The sequence below is a fragment of the Pristis pectinata genome, chromosome 8, assembly GCF_009764475.1.
Source record: "Pristis pectinata isolate sPriPec2 chromosome 8, sPriPec2.1.pri, whole genome shotgun sequence".
NCBI classification, from domain to species: Eukaryota; Metazoa; Chordata; class Chondrichthyes; order Rhinopristiformes; family Pristidae; genus Pristis; species Pristis pectinata.
The window spans coordinates 4284061-4298750 of record NC_067412.1 but is presented as its reverse complement, the minus strand read 5'-3'; the positions used below and the strand labels follow the sequence as shown (position 1 = coordinate 4298750).

The 14690-nt window shown below is 45.1% G+C and overlaps 1 protein-coding gene across 3 annotated transcripts in view; it reads left to right on the top strand.

Annotated features, from left to right (window-relative positions):
• ccz1 (CCZ1 homolog, vacuolar protein trafficking and biogenesis associated) overlaps positions 1-12597 on the top strand; it is a 46061-nt gene extending 33464 nt beyond the window's left edge. For 2 of the 3 annotated variants that reach the window (XM_052020844.1, XM_052020845.1), the window contains exons 15-17: positions 1539-1697; positions 1803-1930; positions 11149-12590. In XM_052020844.1, the coding sequence (XP_051876804.1) occupies positions 1539-1697; positions 1803-1930; positions 11149-11204 (343 nt within the window). In that variant the 3' untranslated portion in view covers positions 11205-12590. Of the gene's footprint in view, positions 1-1538; positions 1698-1802; positions 1931-11148 lie in introns of all 3 variants that reach the window. The other variant, XM_052020843.1, reaches the window with a different exon arrangement.
• Positions 12598-14690: the final 2093 nt, after the last annotated feature.

Here is a 14690-nt window from a genome sequence, read left to right as displayed (position 1 = left end):
CTCTCCGCACTCCAGCCCGGCAGAGCTCTCTACGTGTGTTAGGCAGGTCAAAGTCGAGTTTATTGTCATATCCACAGGCGCAATGAAAAGCTTACTTGCAGCAGCATCGCAAGCACGTAGCAGCAGATAAGCAGCATTCACAAGAAAAGCATAATTTATGTTTGTTTAATACATAATTTTTACAAGAAAGAACACAATTTGAACAAAAAAGTCCATTTTAGTGCAAGGTGGTCATAGTGTTGCTAAACTGTAGTGATTAGGGTTTTGCCAGTTGGTTCAAGAACCGAATGGTTGAAGGGAAGTAGCTGTTCCTGAACCTGGTGGTGTGGGACTTCAGGCTTCTGTACCTCCTGCCCGATGGGAGCTGCGAGGAGATGGCACGGCCCGGATGGTGGGGACCTTTGATGGATGTTGTCTTCTTGAGGCAGCACCTCCTGTAGATACTCCCAATGGTGGGGAGGGATGTGCCCGTGATGTACTGGGCAGAGTCCACTGCTCTCCGCAGGTGACATTGCTGCTGATGACGTTGGTTATGTCCAACACAACTCACTCACTCTTATCAGCTTCTGTTGTTTTACTAGCTCACTCTCATCGTTTACTGCATCTTTAAAGGTCGGTGTAGGAGTGACAGACCCAAGCAGCCAGCACCGAGTGGGTGGAAGGGTCGGAACTGGGGATGGGAATTGGAGGATAGAGTTATACCAGCCCAACCACCATGCCGACCTGAGCTTGTCCCATTTGTCTGCATTTGGCCTGTATCCCTCTAAAGCTTTCCTATCCATGGACCTGTCTAAATGCCTTTAAACATTGTAACTGTACCCGCCTCTACCAGTTCTTCTGGCAGCTCGTTCCATAGACCTACCACCCTCTGTGTGGGGGGGGGGGGGGAGTGAACTTGTCCCTCGGGTCCCCTTTAAATCTCTCCCCCACCCTAAAGCTATGCCCTCTAGGTTGAGACTCCCCTATCCTGGAAAAAAGATTGAGACCATACACCTTATCGATGCCCCTCATGATTTTATAAACCTCCATAAGGTTACCCCTTGGCTTCTTGCGCTCCAGGGAAAACAATCCTAGCCTGTCCAGCCTCTCCTTGTGACTCGAGCCGTCCAGTCCCGGCAACATCCTGGTGAATCTTTTCTGTTCCCTATCCTGCTCTGCGATATCCTTCCTATAGCTGGGCGACCAGAACTGCGCACAGTACTCCAAATGTGGTCACGCCAACGTCTTGTACAGCTGTAACGTGACGTCTCAACTCCTGTACTCAAAGGCCTACGACCAGTTAAGTAACGTTGAAGGAATGGTGAAGTATTTCCTCGTGAGGGCGATGTGGAATGGCCAGGGGAACCTGTAGGTGGTGGTGTACCCATGTAGCTGCTGCCATTGTGGTGGGTTAGTGGGGAGACCCAGTTGCAGAGCAGGATGGGGAAGGGTGGGGGGAGCTGTGAGGTAGAACCTGTACTTGCATGTCAGTTAATTCGAGAAAGAAATGACAGCAGGTACCCTTCGCAATTACAAAACTTTAATCCTTTTTCTTGCAGGCCTGAAAAAGAACCTCACTTTAAATATATTTACTTCAACCACATGAACCTGGCCGAGAAGACAACCATCCACATGCGTAAAACAGCCAGCCTGTCCCTGACCTCAGTCCACCCCGATCTCATGAAGATCCTGGGGGACATTAACAGCGATTTCTCAAGGTGCTGCCTGTGTTTTCATCAATTAACGCCTTCCAACGACGACCGGGTGATTGAGGAGAAACGTCGTCTGTCGTTTATTTTACTTGTATGTTTTTTTTTCCTCAGAGCTGACGAGGACGAAGAGGTCATTGCCAAGGCGATGACGGATTATTGGGTCGTTGGCAAAAAATCCGATCAACGCGAGCTTTACGTCATTTTGAGTCAAAAGAACGCAAATCTAATTGAAGTTAACGGTGAGTGGAAGTTCTTGGAATTACATCTCAAAGTCAAAGTCAAGTTTATTGTCGCATGCACAAGTTCAGATGCAATGAAAAAGACCATAAGACATAGGAGCAGAATTAGGCCATTTGGCCCTTCGAGTCTGCTCCGCCATTCCATCATGGCTGATTTATTTTTCCCTCTCAACCCCATTCTCCTGCCGTCTCCCCGTAACCTTTGACGCCCTTACTATTCAACAGCCTATCAACCTCTGCTTTAAATGCACCCAATGACTTGGCCTCCACAGCCGTCCGTGGCAATGAATTCCACAGATTCACCACCCTCTGGCTGATGAAATTCCTCCTCATCTCTGTTCTAAAGGGACATCCTTCTATTCTGAGGCTGTGCCCTCTGGTCCTAGACTCTCCCACTACTGGAAACATCCTCTCCACGTCCACTCTATCCAGGCCTTTCAATATTCAGTAGGTTTCAATGAGATCCCCCCTCATCCTTCTAAGCTCCGAGTACAGACCCAGAGCCATCAAACACTCCTCATATGTTAACCCTTTCCTTCCTGGGACCATTCTTGTAAACCTCCGCTGGACCCTCTCCAATGCCAGCACGTCCTTCCTTAGATATGGGGTCAAAAACTGCTCACAATACTCCAAATGTGGTCTGACCAACGCCTTATAAAGCCTCAGCATTACATCCTTGCTTTTATATTCTAATCCTCTCGAAATGAATGCTAACATTGCATTTGCCTTCCTTACTACCGACTCAACCTGCAAGTTAACCTTTAGGGAATCCTGCACTAGGACTCCCAAGTTCCTCTGCACCTCTGATTTTCTGAATTCGCTCCCTGTTTAGAAAATAGTCTATGCCTTTATTCCTTCTACCAAAGTGCTTGACCCTACACTTCCGTACCTGTATTCTATCTGCCACTTCTTAGCCCATTCTCCCAACCTGTCCAAGTCCTTCTGCAGACTCCCTGCTTCCTCAACACTACCTGCCCCTCCACCTATCTTTGTATAATCCACAAACTTGGCCACAAAGCCCTCAATTTCGTCATCCAGATCATTAACGTATAACGTGAAAAGTAGTCGACCCAACACCGACCCCTGGGGAACACCACTAGTCACTGGCAGCCAACCAAAAAAGGCCCCCTTTATTCCCACTCTTTGCCTTCTGCCAGTCAGCCGATCTTCTATCCATGCTAGTACCTTTCCTGTAATACCATGGGCTCCTATCTTGTTTAGCAGCCTCGTGTGTGGTACCTTGTCAAAGGCCTTCTGAAAATCCAAGTAAACAACATCCACTGACTCTGCTTTATCTATCCTGCCTGTTACTTCCTTAGAGAATTCCAACAGATTTGTCAGGCAAGATCTTCCCTTAAGGAAACCATGCTGACTTCGGCTTATTTTATCATGAGCTTCCAAGTACCCCAAAACCTCATCCTTAATAATGGACTCTTAACATCTTACCAACCACTGAAGTCAGGCTAACTGGCCTATAATATCCTGTCTTTTGCCTCCCTCCCTTCTTAAAGAGTGGAGTAACATTTGTGATTTTCCAGTCCTCCAAAACTTGCTTGCAGCAGCATCACAGGCACATAACATCAGATAAGCAGCGTTCACAAGAAAAACATAAATTAAACATAAATTATGCACAAGTTTTACAAGAAAGAACACAATTAGAACAAAAATAAAGTCATTTTAGCACAAAGTGATCAAAGTGGTTATAGTGTTGCTAAACTGTAGTGATTAGGGTTGTGTCGGTTGGTTCAAGAACCGAATGGTTGAAGGGAAGTAGCTGTTCCTGAACCTGGTGGTGTGGGACTTCAGGCTTCTGTACCTCCTGCCCAATGGTAGCATCGAGAAGATGGCACGTCCCGGATGGTGGGGATCTTTGATGATGGATGTTGTCTTCTTGAGGCAGCACCTTATGTAGATACTACCGATGGTGGGACGGGATGTGCCTGTGATGTATTGGGCAGAGTCCACTACTCTCTGCAGCTTCTTACATTCCTGCGCATTTGAATTGCCACCCCAGACCGTGATGCAACCAGTCAGGATACTTTCAACAGTGCGTCGGTAGAAGTTTGTTAGAGTTACAAGGTGGCCAGGAAGGAGCTTAGGAATGGACGTAAGAGAGCTAGAAGGGGGCATGAGAAGGCCTTCGTGAGTAGGATTAAGGAAAACCCCAAGGTGTTCTACTCGTATGTGAAGAGCAGGAGGATGACTAGAGTGAAGGTAGGGGAGGTCCTTAATGAATACTCTGCTTCAGTATTCACCTGTGAGAGAGAACGACATTTGTGAGGACAGCGTAAAACAGGCTGATAAGCTAGAACATGTCGATGTTAAGAGGGAGGATGTGCTGGAACTTTTGAAAAACATTAGGATAGATAAGTCCCCAAGGCCGGACGGGATATATCCCAGGATACTATGGGAAGCGAGGTAAGAGATTTCTGAGCCCTTTGCGATGATCTTTGTGTCCTCACTGGCCACAGGAGTAGTACCAGATGATTGGAGGGTGGTAAATGTTATTCCTTTGTTCAAGAAAGGGAGTCGGGATAACTCTGGGAATCACAGACCAGTGAGCCTTAGTAGTAGGCAAATTATTGGAAAAGATTCTTTGGAATAGGATTTAGATTTATGAGCATTTGGAGAAGCATAGTTTGATTAGGGATAGTCAGCAGGGCTCTGTGAGGGTAGAGCAGTGGATGTGGTGTATATGGACTTCAGTAAGGCGTTTGATAAGGTTCCCCATGATAGGCTCATTCAGAAGGTCGGGAGGCGTGGGATCCAGGGAAACTAGGCTGTGTGGATTTGGAATTGGCTTGCCCATAGAAGGCAGAGGGTGGTTGTAGATGGAGCACATTCTGCCTGGAGGTCGGTGACCAGTCGTGTTCCACAGGGATCTGTTGTGGGACCCCTGCTCTTTGCGATTTTTATAAATGACTTGGATGAGGATGTGGAAGGGTGGGTTAGTAAGTTTGCAGATGACGCAAAGGTTGATGGTGGTGTGGGTAGTGTAGAAGGTTGTCTAGGGTTACATTGATAGGATGCAGACCTGGGCTGAGAAGCGGCAGATGGAGTTCAACCTGGAAAAGTGTGAAGTGATTCACTTTTGGAAGGTCGACTTTGAAGGCAGAATACAAGGTTAATGGCAGGATTCTTAGCAGTGTGGAGGAACAGAGGGATCTTCGGATCTATGGACTTGGACCCCTCGAAGTTGCTGCGCAAGTTGATAGGTTTGTTAAGAAGGTGTATGGCGTGTTGGCCTTTATTAGTCAGGGGATTGAATTCAAGAGCTGCGACGGAATGCTGCAGCTCTATAAAACCCTGGTTAGACCACACTTAGAGTATTGTGTTCAGTTCTGGTCACCTCACTATTAGAAAGTACGTGGAAGCTTTAGAGAGGGCGCAGAGGAGATTTACCAGGATGCTGCCTGGATTGGAGAGCATGTCTTATGAGGATAGGTTGAGCGAACTAGAGCTTTTCTCTTTGGAGAGAAGGAGGGTGAGAGGGGACTTGATAGAGGTGAACAAGATGATGAGGCATAGATCGAGTGGACAGTCAGAGACTTTTTCCCAGGGTGACAATGGCTAACACGAGGGGGCATCATTTTAAGGTGAATGGAGGAAGGTATAAGGGGAATGTCAGAGGTAAGTTTTTGTTTTACACTGAGAGTGGTGGGTGCGTGAAACATGCTGCCGGGGTGTTGGTAGAGGCAGATACATTAGGGACATTTAAGACACTCTTAGGCACATGGATGATAGAAAAATGGAGGGCTATATGGGAGGGAGGGAGGGGTTAGATTGATCTTTCAGTAGGTTAAAATGTCGGCACACCATTGTGGGCTGAAGGGCCTGTACTGTGCTGTAATGTTCTATGTTCGGTGACAAGCCAAGCCCCCCTAAACTGCTAAGAAAGTAAAGATATTGGTGTGCCCTCCTTGTGATTGCATCTGTGTGCTGGGCCCAGGACAGGTCATCCGATAGGTTAATGCCCAGGAATTAACACCTGGAGAGTGCAGTGTCAATGGAACTTGCTTAATTCCAGCATAAAAAGAGGTCATTCAGCCCTTCATTCTTGTGCCTAATCCTGTATTGTTGCTCTTCATCCATGACCTTGGTAAGTTCCCCCGAACAGGAGTACCTGTCCCCTCCTGTTTAAAATTATTGATAGAATCAGCTTCCACACCCTTATCAGGTGGTATTCTATAATATTCCCGATCCCATCGACTCACTGAGAGAACAAAATACTGTCTCCCTCTCTCTGTCTCCCTCTCTCTGTCTCCCTCTCTCTGTCTCCCTCACACACGCACACGCTCTCTGTCTCCCTCACACACGCACACGCTCTCTGTCTCCCTCTCTCTGTCTCACACACTCTCACGCACACGCACTCTGTCTCCCTCTCTCTGTCTCACACACTCTCACGCACACTCACACTGTCTCTCACTCACACACACTCTCTCTCACACACTCTCTCTCTCTCTCTCTCTCTCTCTCACACTCACACTCACACACACGCGACAGGTGCAGGCGGCCTCTAAAAGTTGCCGGTAATTGTAAATCTATGCCCACTCATGGTTCGTCAACTAAATAAATTTCTCTCTCCATTTTAAAAACTCACTTTTGTAAAAAAAAAACGGCGAGTTGGGAGAACAGATCTAACTTTGACCTCTCCTCAACCCTGATAACGTTCTGGGAAATTGTCTTGTATTCCTTCTGTGGCCTTTCCAGGAAAGATGTGGTGTGGAGCCTGGAATTTAGATCTGGGTACTGTAGGGAGAGGTTGAGGCAAATGGCAGAGAGGCTGTTAAGAAGAACTAGAGAAACACTGGAAGGGGAGGGGCTGTGTGGATGACATGAGATAGAGGGTCACTTGGGGCATTGATGTTGGTATGGGCCAGTTGGGCTGAGCGGTCTCTTTCTGTGCTTTGGACTTGATATCAAGTGTCTGTATAGCAGCCCCATCCTCAGTAATCATCTCCCATCTCATCGTTAACATGCGGACAGTTGAATAAAGAGTTGATGACCTTGTACATCCTGTCCGCTTCGTTAGCTTAGGAAATCAGAAAGGTCCATCTCCCCCCATCTTCATAGCCTCTCTCCTTCCAGTGTTTATCTTGCTTCTCCTTGAAATGCTTGCCTCGACCTCTTGGTGAGATATTGAGTTCCAAGTTCTGGGCAAAACCGAAAGGGTTGAGTGTTTCGGGTGGAGGTCTGCTCGGGTGAAGTGAAAGCCCAGCCTGACCACAGCTGACCTAAATCTGACCCACGGCCAGGACTTCCCCCGTTCCTAAGCTGGAGGTGATTGCAGAGAAGGCCAACCAGGTTGGACGTACATTGACATTGATCACGAACAGAGGCCACGTGTGGTAATACTGAACAAATCATCCTGACCTGTATAAGGTAGCAGGCTGTGCTGGCACTGCCCAAGTTGAACAAATGACTGAAGAGCAGGGGTAGCTCACCCAGCCCCTCGGGTCTGCTTCTCCATTTAATAAGATCGTGCCTGACCTGACTGTGACTTCAATTCTGCATTCCCATCTTCTCATGGTAACCTCTCACCCCCTTGCTTATCAGGAGAATCCATCAACCTCTGCCTTAAACCTATTCAAAGACTCGGCATTGTTCTCTCAAGAAGAGAGTTCCAATGATTCATTATCTTCTGAGAGGGAAAAAAAATCCTCATTCCCCTTATTTTTTAAACAGTGTCCACCTAGTTCTAGATTCTTCCTCATCGTAGAGTCATTAGAGTACTACAGCACAGAAGCAGGCCATTCGCCCATCTAGTCCATGCCAACCTGATGATATGCCTAGAACCATTCGGCCCATCTAGTCCATGCCTAGTCCCATTTGTGACCATAAGACATAGGAGCAGAATTAGGCTATTCAGCCCATCAAGTCTGCTCTGCCATTCACTCGTGGCTGATTTTTTTTTTGTTTCAGCCCCATTCTCCTGCCTTCTCCCCATAACCCTTAACGCCCTCACTAATCAAGAACCTATCGATCTCTGCCTTAAATACGCCCAATGACTTGGCCTCCACAGCCCTCTGTGGCAATGAATTCTACAGATTCACCACCCTCTGGCTGAAGAAATTCCTCCTCATCTCAGTTCTAAAGGGACGTCCCTTTATTCTGAGGCTGTGCCCTTGGATCCTGGACTCTCCCACTGATGGAAACATCCCCTCCATGTTCAGTATCTGGTAGGTTTCTGAAGGGGCCAGAAACAGACCGAGTACAGGCCCAGAGCCATCAAATGCTTTCATTTCAAATCCTTTCATTCCCAGGATTATTCTTGTGAGCCTCCTCCGGACCGTCTCCAGGGCTGGCACATCCTTCCTTAGATATGGGGCCCAAAACTGCTCACAATATTCCAAATGCAGTTTCACCAACGCCTTATAACGCCTCAGCAGTACATCCTTGCTTTTATGTTCTCATCCTCTCAAAATAAATGCTAACGTTGTATTTGCCTTCTTTACTACCAACTCAACCTGCAAGTCAACCTTCAGCGAATTCTGAACTAGGACTCCCAAGTCCCTTTGCAGCTCTGATTTCTGAATTCTCTTTCGAAAAGAGTCCACACCTTCATCTTTGTCAAGGCCTTCTAAGATCATGCATGCTGCAATCAAGTCCCTAAGCCCCAGCGGACTCGAGTCTTTCCTTATCCAACCTTCCGTCGTCAAACAACCGGCCCATTCCAGGTCCTAGAGTCCAGGAAACCTTCTTTGAACTGTTTTAGCAGAATATTGACCTCACTGAACACATCCAGTTGGATCCCACTAGGCTTGGGTCATGTAGCCTGGCTCAAGTTTCAAGTATAACCTTATGTTGAAGCATGTGTGATAAAGGACGCCCTAATATAGGAACCTATCTGTTAAACACCGATAAAGATCACAGGTTTCAGATCCTGGGTTTTACTTTCCAAGTATCATGTTACTTCTCTATTTAAATGTAAATTCACCTCCAGCAATGTTATTGATTAAGTATTTGTAGATAAACAACTTGTATTTATGAAGCACCTTTGATGTAGGACAACATCCTGGGGGGATTCACAGGAGCATTATCCATAATTTTAAAAAAATCAGAAAACCTTTTAAATGGTGAAAGATTGCAAGGTTTTGGTGTTCAGACGGACCTGGGTACCCTTGTATATGAGTCAAGAACATAGAACAGTACAGTGCAGGAACAGGCCCTTCAGCCCACAATGCTGTGCTGAACTAATTAAACGCCTCACTAAATGAATCCCTTCTGCCTACACAATGCCCATATCCCTTCATTCTCTGTACACTCATGTGCCTATCTGAGAACCTCTTAAACGCCTCTATCGTATCTGCCTCCACCACCACCCTTGGCAGCACATTTGAGGCACCCACCACTCTCTCTGTAAAACAAAACTTACCCCGCACGTCTTTGAATTTACCCCCTTTCATCTTAAATACATGCCCTTTAGTATTAGACATTTCAACCCTGGGGAAAAAGATACCGGCTGTTAACTCTATCTATGCCTCTCATAGCCTTATAAACTTATATCAGGTCTCCCCTCAGTCTCCGTCACTCCAGAGAATAACAACCCAGGCCTGTCCAACCTCTCTCCATAGCACATGCCCTCTAATCCAGGCAGCATCCTTAGAGTTACTAAAAGTTAACACGCAGCTACAGAAAGCATTTAGGAAGACAAGTACAAGATGAGACGGACACCTTACTCCAATTATGTAGGACCCTTGTGAGACTGCACCTGGAATATTGTGTGCAGGTCAGGTCTAAGGAGGTGTACACCTGCGATAAGGGGAGTGCAACAAACGTTCACCAGATTGATTCCTAGGATTAAGAAGTGGGATTGTCCCGATGAGGAAAGATCAAACAGACTGTCCTATACTCCCTAGAGTTTAGAAAAGTGAGAGCTGAAATTAATGAAAGATAAATTCTCAAGGGGGTTGACATGATGTGTCTCTGGTGTAAGTGTCCAGTCTCAAGGGTACAGCCATTCAGGACAGAGAAGTTTCTTCACCCTGAGAGTAAATTTTTTTTAAGATATCTTTATGTTATTCGAAACACACAGTGAATTACATCTTTTGCATAGAGTGTTCTGGGGGCAGCCCGCAAGTGTCGCCACGCTTCCGGCGCCAACATAGCATGCCCACAACTTCCTAACCTGTACGTCTTTGGAATGTGGGAGGAAACCGGAGCACCCGGAGGAAACCCACGCAGACACGGGGAGAACGTACAAATTCCTTACAGACAGTGGCCGGAATTGAACCTGGGTTGCTGGCGCTGTAAATAGTGTTACGTTAACCATTACAGTACTGTGCCTGCCCTTATTAATCTTTGGAATTCTTTAACTAGGAGGGCTGTGTAGACTCGGTCACTGAGTATATTCAAAATAGGGGTGGAATGTTGGATGTTATAGGAGTCGGGAGATGTGGGATTAGTGCAGGAAAATGGAGCAAAGGTGAAAGACCAACGGTGAACGTGATGTTATTGAACAGCGCAGCAGGCGTAAGGGATTTGCATGGCCTTGTGCTGCTTCTGTTTCCTATGATCTAAAGAAATATTGGGGCAGATGACCGATGTTTGGTCAGGCAGGTTGGTTTTAAGCAGGAAAATAAATAAGTTGCTCAGTTCAGTTGGCAGCTTTCAGACACCTTCTCATATCAACCTCTGGACCATGACCCCACCATCAAACACCAGCCACTGTCTCCTGCAATGTCACACATCTCATCCATCTCCCCCGCACAGCCTCCAACCTGACAGTGCCCCAGCCCCGCACTTCCCACCTCTGTCTCAGCTCCACTTCCAGTACATCTCTGTAAATCTCCTCTGCAATCACATTTTGCATGTAATGTGGTGCCAGCAGTGTACACAGTAATCGAGCCATTGTAGTATCTTCTGAAGGGTAATTGAGTCAAGTCGAGTTTATTGTCACATGCCCAAGGACAGTAGGGTACAGGTACAATGAAAGCTTGTAGCAGCATCACAGGCACGTAGGTACAGACAACACACAGAATATAAATTATACAAGGCAGTGAAGAAAAAGAGTGCAAAACAAGACCTGAGTGCAAAAAAACATAATTGGAAACAAGTCCCTGGTAGTGCAAGAGGTGGTTTGTAGTGTTCCGTTGCTGAGGTAGGATTAGTAATGCAAGAAATGTTTAAGCAGTTTGAATGTGATGCTGGGCAATTCTCTCTGCAAAAGCTGGCATTGTCAGTGCCCTTGACATTTCCCTTGTTCGTTCTCCATCCAGAGGAAGTCAAGAAACTCTGCGCGACTCAGTTTAACAACATTTTCTTCTTGGATTAACCACTGCTGAATTCACCGCCCATTGTGGCTTCGGTAACGGGGCGGGCTTGTGGGAAGACATCACGGGCACAGGAAAGAACCACATGATGCCACTGTGGCAAACAAAACCTCATCCCATAAGGTTGACAGTGACGACTACGGCATCCTCGTTAACTACGCTTGTTCTTGGAAGGGAAAGGGCCTGCCTTTCACCTTGCACACAGCAGTAGCTGTTATAGGAAATTTCCATGAAATGTAAGATAATTAGATTTTAAATATTTATGGTAATTGAGTTAAAAGAATGACAACTTTATCATTCCATTCTGTAATATATGGCAAGCTTGTATTGTAAAAAAAATAAATTAACAATAACATTTGAGTGAGATTTTAACTTTCCCATTGTGTCTGTGTATTTTTGCTTTATTTATGTTGACCCTTGTTTAGGAGGGTCGATTATTGGGTATTTTATAAAAAAAAAAGAAATAATGTATTCTCTAATGAAAGCTGCGTGATCTTCCTATGTAATGTGGGCCCCTTTTTATACTTAAAAGTGATGGGTTTATGCTTGAAGTGACCTGTATTTATGAGGAAGTATTCTCACTCAGTACTGTGCAGGTTATTGTGGTAAAGGTTGCACTGCAGAAGATCCTTATGTACTGTGTAGTTTTGACTTTGAACAAGACTACTGCACATTCTGTAATATTTCCAAACATGGAGATGCAGAGTAAATTGTAATTTGAAAATCTGTTTCTTATTTTTAAGATATTTTGGTTTAGTGCTGGTGTAATGAAACTGAATGTCACTTAGACCCTATATTTGTATGTTTAATTTAAAAAATTGTTTTCGGAACAAGGCCCAGGAAGTGTCTGCTTCGTGTAAACATTTGTACATGAAACACAGCTTAGCTAGTACAAGGGGTTTTCTTTTCATACTGTAGGTGTTTCTGTTGCCCAACAGTTCCCTGGTGTTGCCTGGTTTTCAAGGTATCCAGCAATATAACGACAGCTGGTTTTGTTTTGTACCATCCACCCAGACCACCACATCTTTCTCCCCCACCCTGCCTCTGCCTCTCCCAGCCAAGAACTAGTCACAGATAGACATAACTTCCCAGTCTTAATGGCATTGCAGATTTTTCAAAGCACTCAAATGTCATGTCTTTAGATGTGTGATCTTGTATGTTGCATGCTTTAAGTTCTCAACTTAAAAATTAGCAAAACTTTTGTACCTCAAACTTAGTTTTCATATCAGACAACTGCAGGTATGTACCCCTGGCAGGTTATGTTTAGCATTTAAGAATTCTGCCTCCTTATTTTCTTCACTTCCTCAAAGTGAAACGGGTTTGTCTGAGAGACATGGTGCTGATTTATCCATGTAATGATGCATTTTTTAAAAAAAATAAAAATCTATCTGCACTAACTTATGGATCTGTCATCTTTCTACACTGGACCCAAAGGTTATGTGAAATTAAAGATACCACAGGGAAAAAGATGTTGTGGTGTATATTTTAGCTAACTGGCATTAAAATGAACCTGCTGAATTCGATTTCGCTGATGACTAGATTTTTCATCCTAAGCTTGTGGATTTTTAGTTGCTAATTGCAGTTTGCAAGATGTCCTCTGCTAATGGTATTTACTAAACTTGCAAGCAGACAAATTTGATGATCTTGTCAAGTTATAATCAAAATTATCTGAAAAACTTGTATTTGTATATTATAACTCAAAGTAGATTTGACATTAAAAATTAGAATACAGTTAATCCAACAAGCTCGGGGTTTGGCCAGCACTGGACTGGCTGAATTTCCAGTCTACTGAATGCTATTTCCCATTAATGTTCCAACATTCCTTTGATTCATTTTTTCAAAGGTTATACTGTACGCTAGTATAATAAATTTTCCCAGTGAACCCATAAGTTGCAAGAGAGTGCAGGAAACAGAAGCAGTTGAGTTTAAAGGGAGTGTGAAAAACAGGGCCCTGATGACTTCTGTGTGAGTGCAGGAACCTGGGCCCCAGAGAGAGGGCAGGAACAGGAGCACAGGTGTGTTAGAGGGACATGTGAGCCAGATGCCAAACAATTGCATAGTGGATATGTCAGAGTTTTACTGTAATTTAAATGTATGCACTGGAAATGCAGTAAGAGAGTGAATTCAATGCCAAAAATAAGCAGATAAATTGAACTGAAGTAACTGAATGAATTGTGTCTCATAATGAGCCATTCACATTGTCTCCAAGCACTTTGCAGCCAAGTACTTTGAAGTATTGTCACTGTTGTATTGCAGACATCACAGCAACTGATCTGCACATAGGCACCAAAAGCTTTGGGATAGAACTATTGGCCCAAGGACAAACTTCACCACTTTTGTTCAGATTTGTGCCATGGGAGTTTTTACACCCACCTGATAAATCATTCAGAACCTCTGTTTAACATCTCACTGGAATGATGGTATCTCAGCACTGCCTCAGTGTCGTTTAGAGTGTGTGTGTGTGTGTGCATGAACATTGGTTTTGATGAAAAAGGAACTGAATTGCTCAGTAAATCTCCTGTCAGCTAAGGATTAGGTAACGGACCAGCAGAGCAGAGACTTAATCCTCATGGGTTTGAGCTTGACTGGTAGAATCCAGAAGAAACCAACCAGAAGCTGGAGGACACTGTCAGCGCTGAGTCTATTTCGCCCTGTCGTCTACTTGAGTTACTTGGTAAAAGGGCATTTAAGAAGGAATAAAATGGTTGAAGCACATACAGAAGCCCAGGGAATCTTATATGCTCAGCTGAGAGAGCTAGAACATAGAACAGCACAGCACAATACAGGCCTTTCAGCCCACAATGTTGTGCCGACCTTTTAAACTCTCCTAAGACTATCTAACCCCTTCCTCCCACATATCCCTCTATTTTAAATTCCTCCGTATGCTTATCTAGCAATTTCTTGAATTTGACCAATGTACCTGCCTCCACCACCGCCCCAGGCAGCACATTCCATGCCCCAACCACTCTCTGGGTGAAAAACCTCCCTCTGATATCCCCCTTGAACTTCCCCCCCCCATTACTTTAAAGCCATGCCCTCTTGTATTGAGTATTGTCACCCTGGGAAAAAGTCTCTGACTGGCCACTCGATCTATTCCTCTTATCATCTTGTACACCTCTATCCAGTCACCTCTCACCCTCCTTCTCTCCAAAGAGAAAAGCCCGAGCTCGCTCAACCTATCCTCATAAGACATGCTCTCCAGTCCAGGCAACATCCTGGTAAATCTCCTCTGCACCCTTTCCAACGCTTCCACATCCTTCCTATAATGAGGCGACCAGAACTGGACACAGTACTCTAAGTGTGGTCTAACCAGAGTTTTGTAGAGCTGCATCATGTGGCCTTTAGTTAAAATCCCAGCAGAAAGACACCATTTCTGCCAGTACTGCATGGAAATGCACACTTGTACTAAGTGTTTAAATCTCTGGATTATGATTCAAATTTAATCCAATTAGCCACAGCCGGCACTGAAGGATATGAGGAAAACCTTG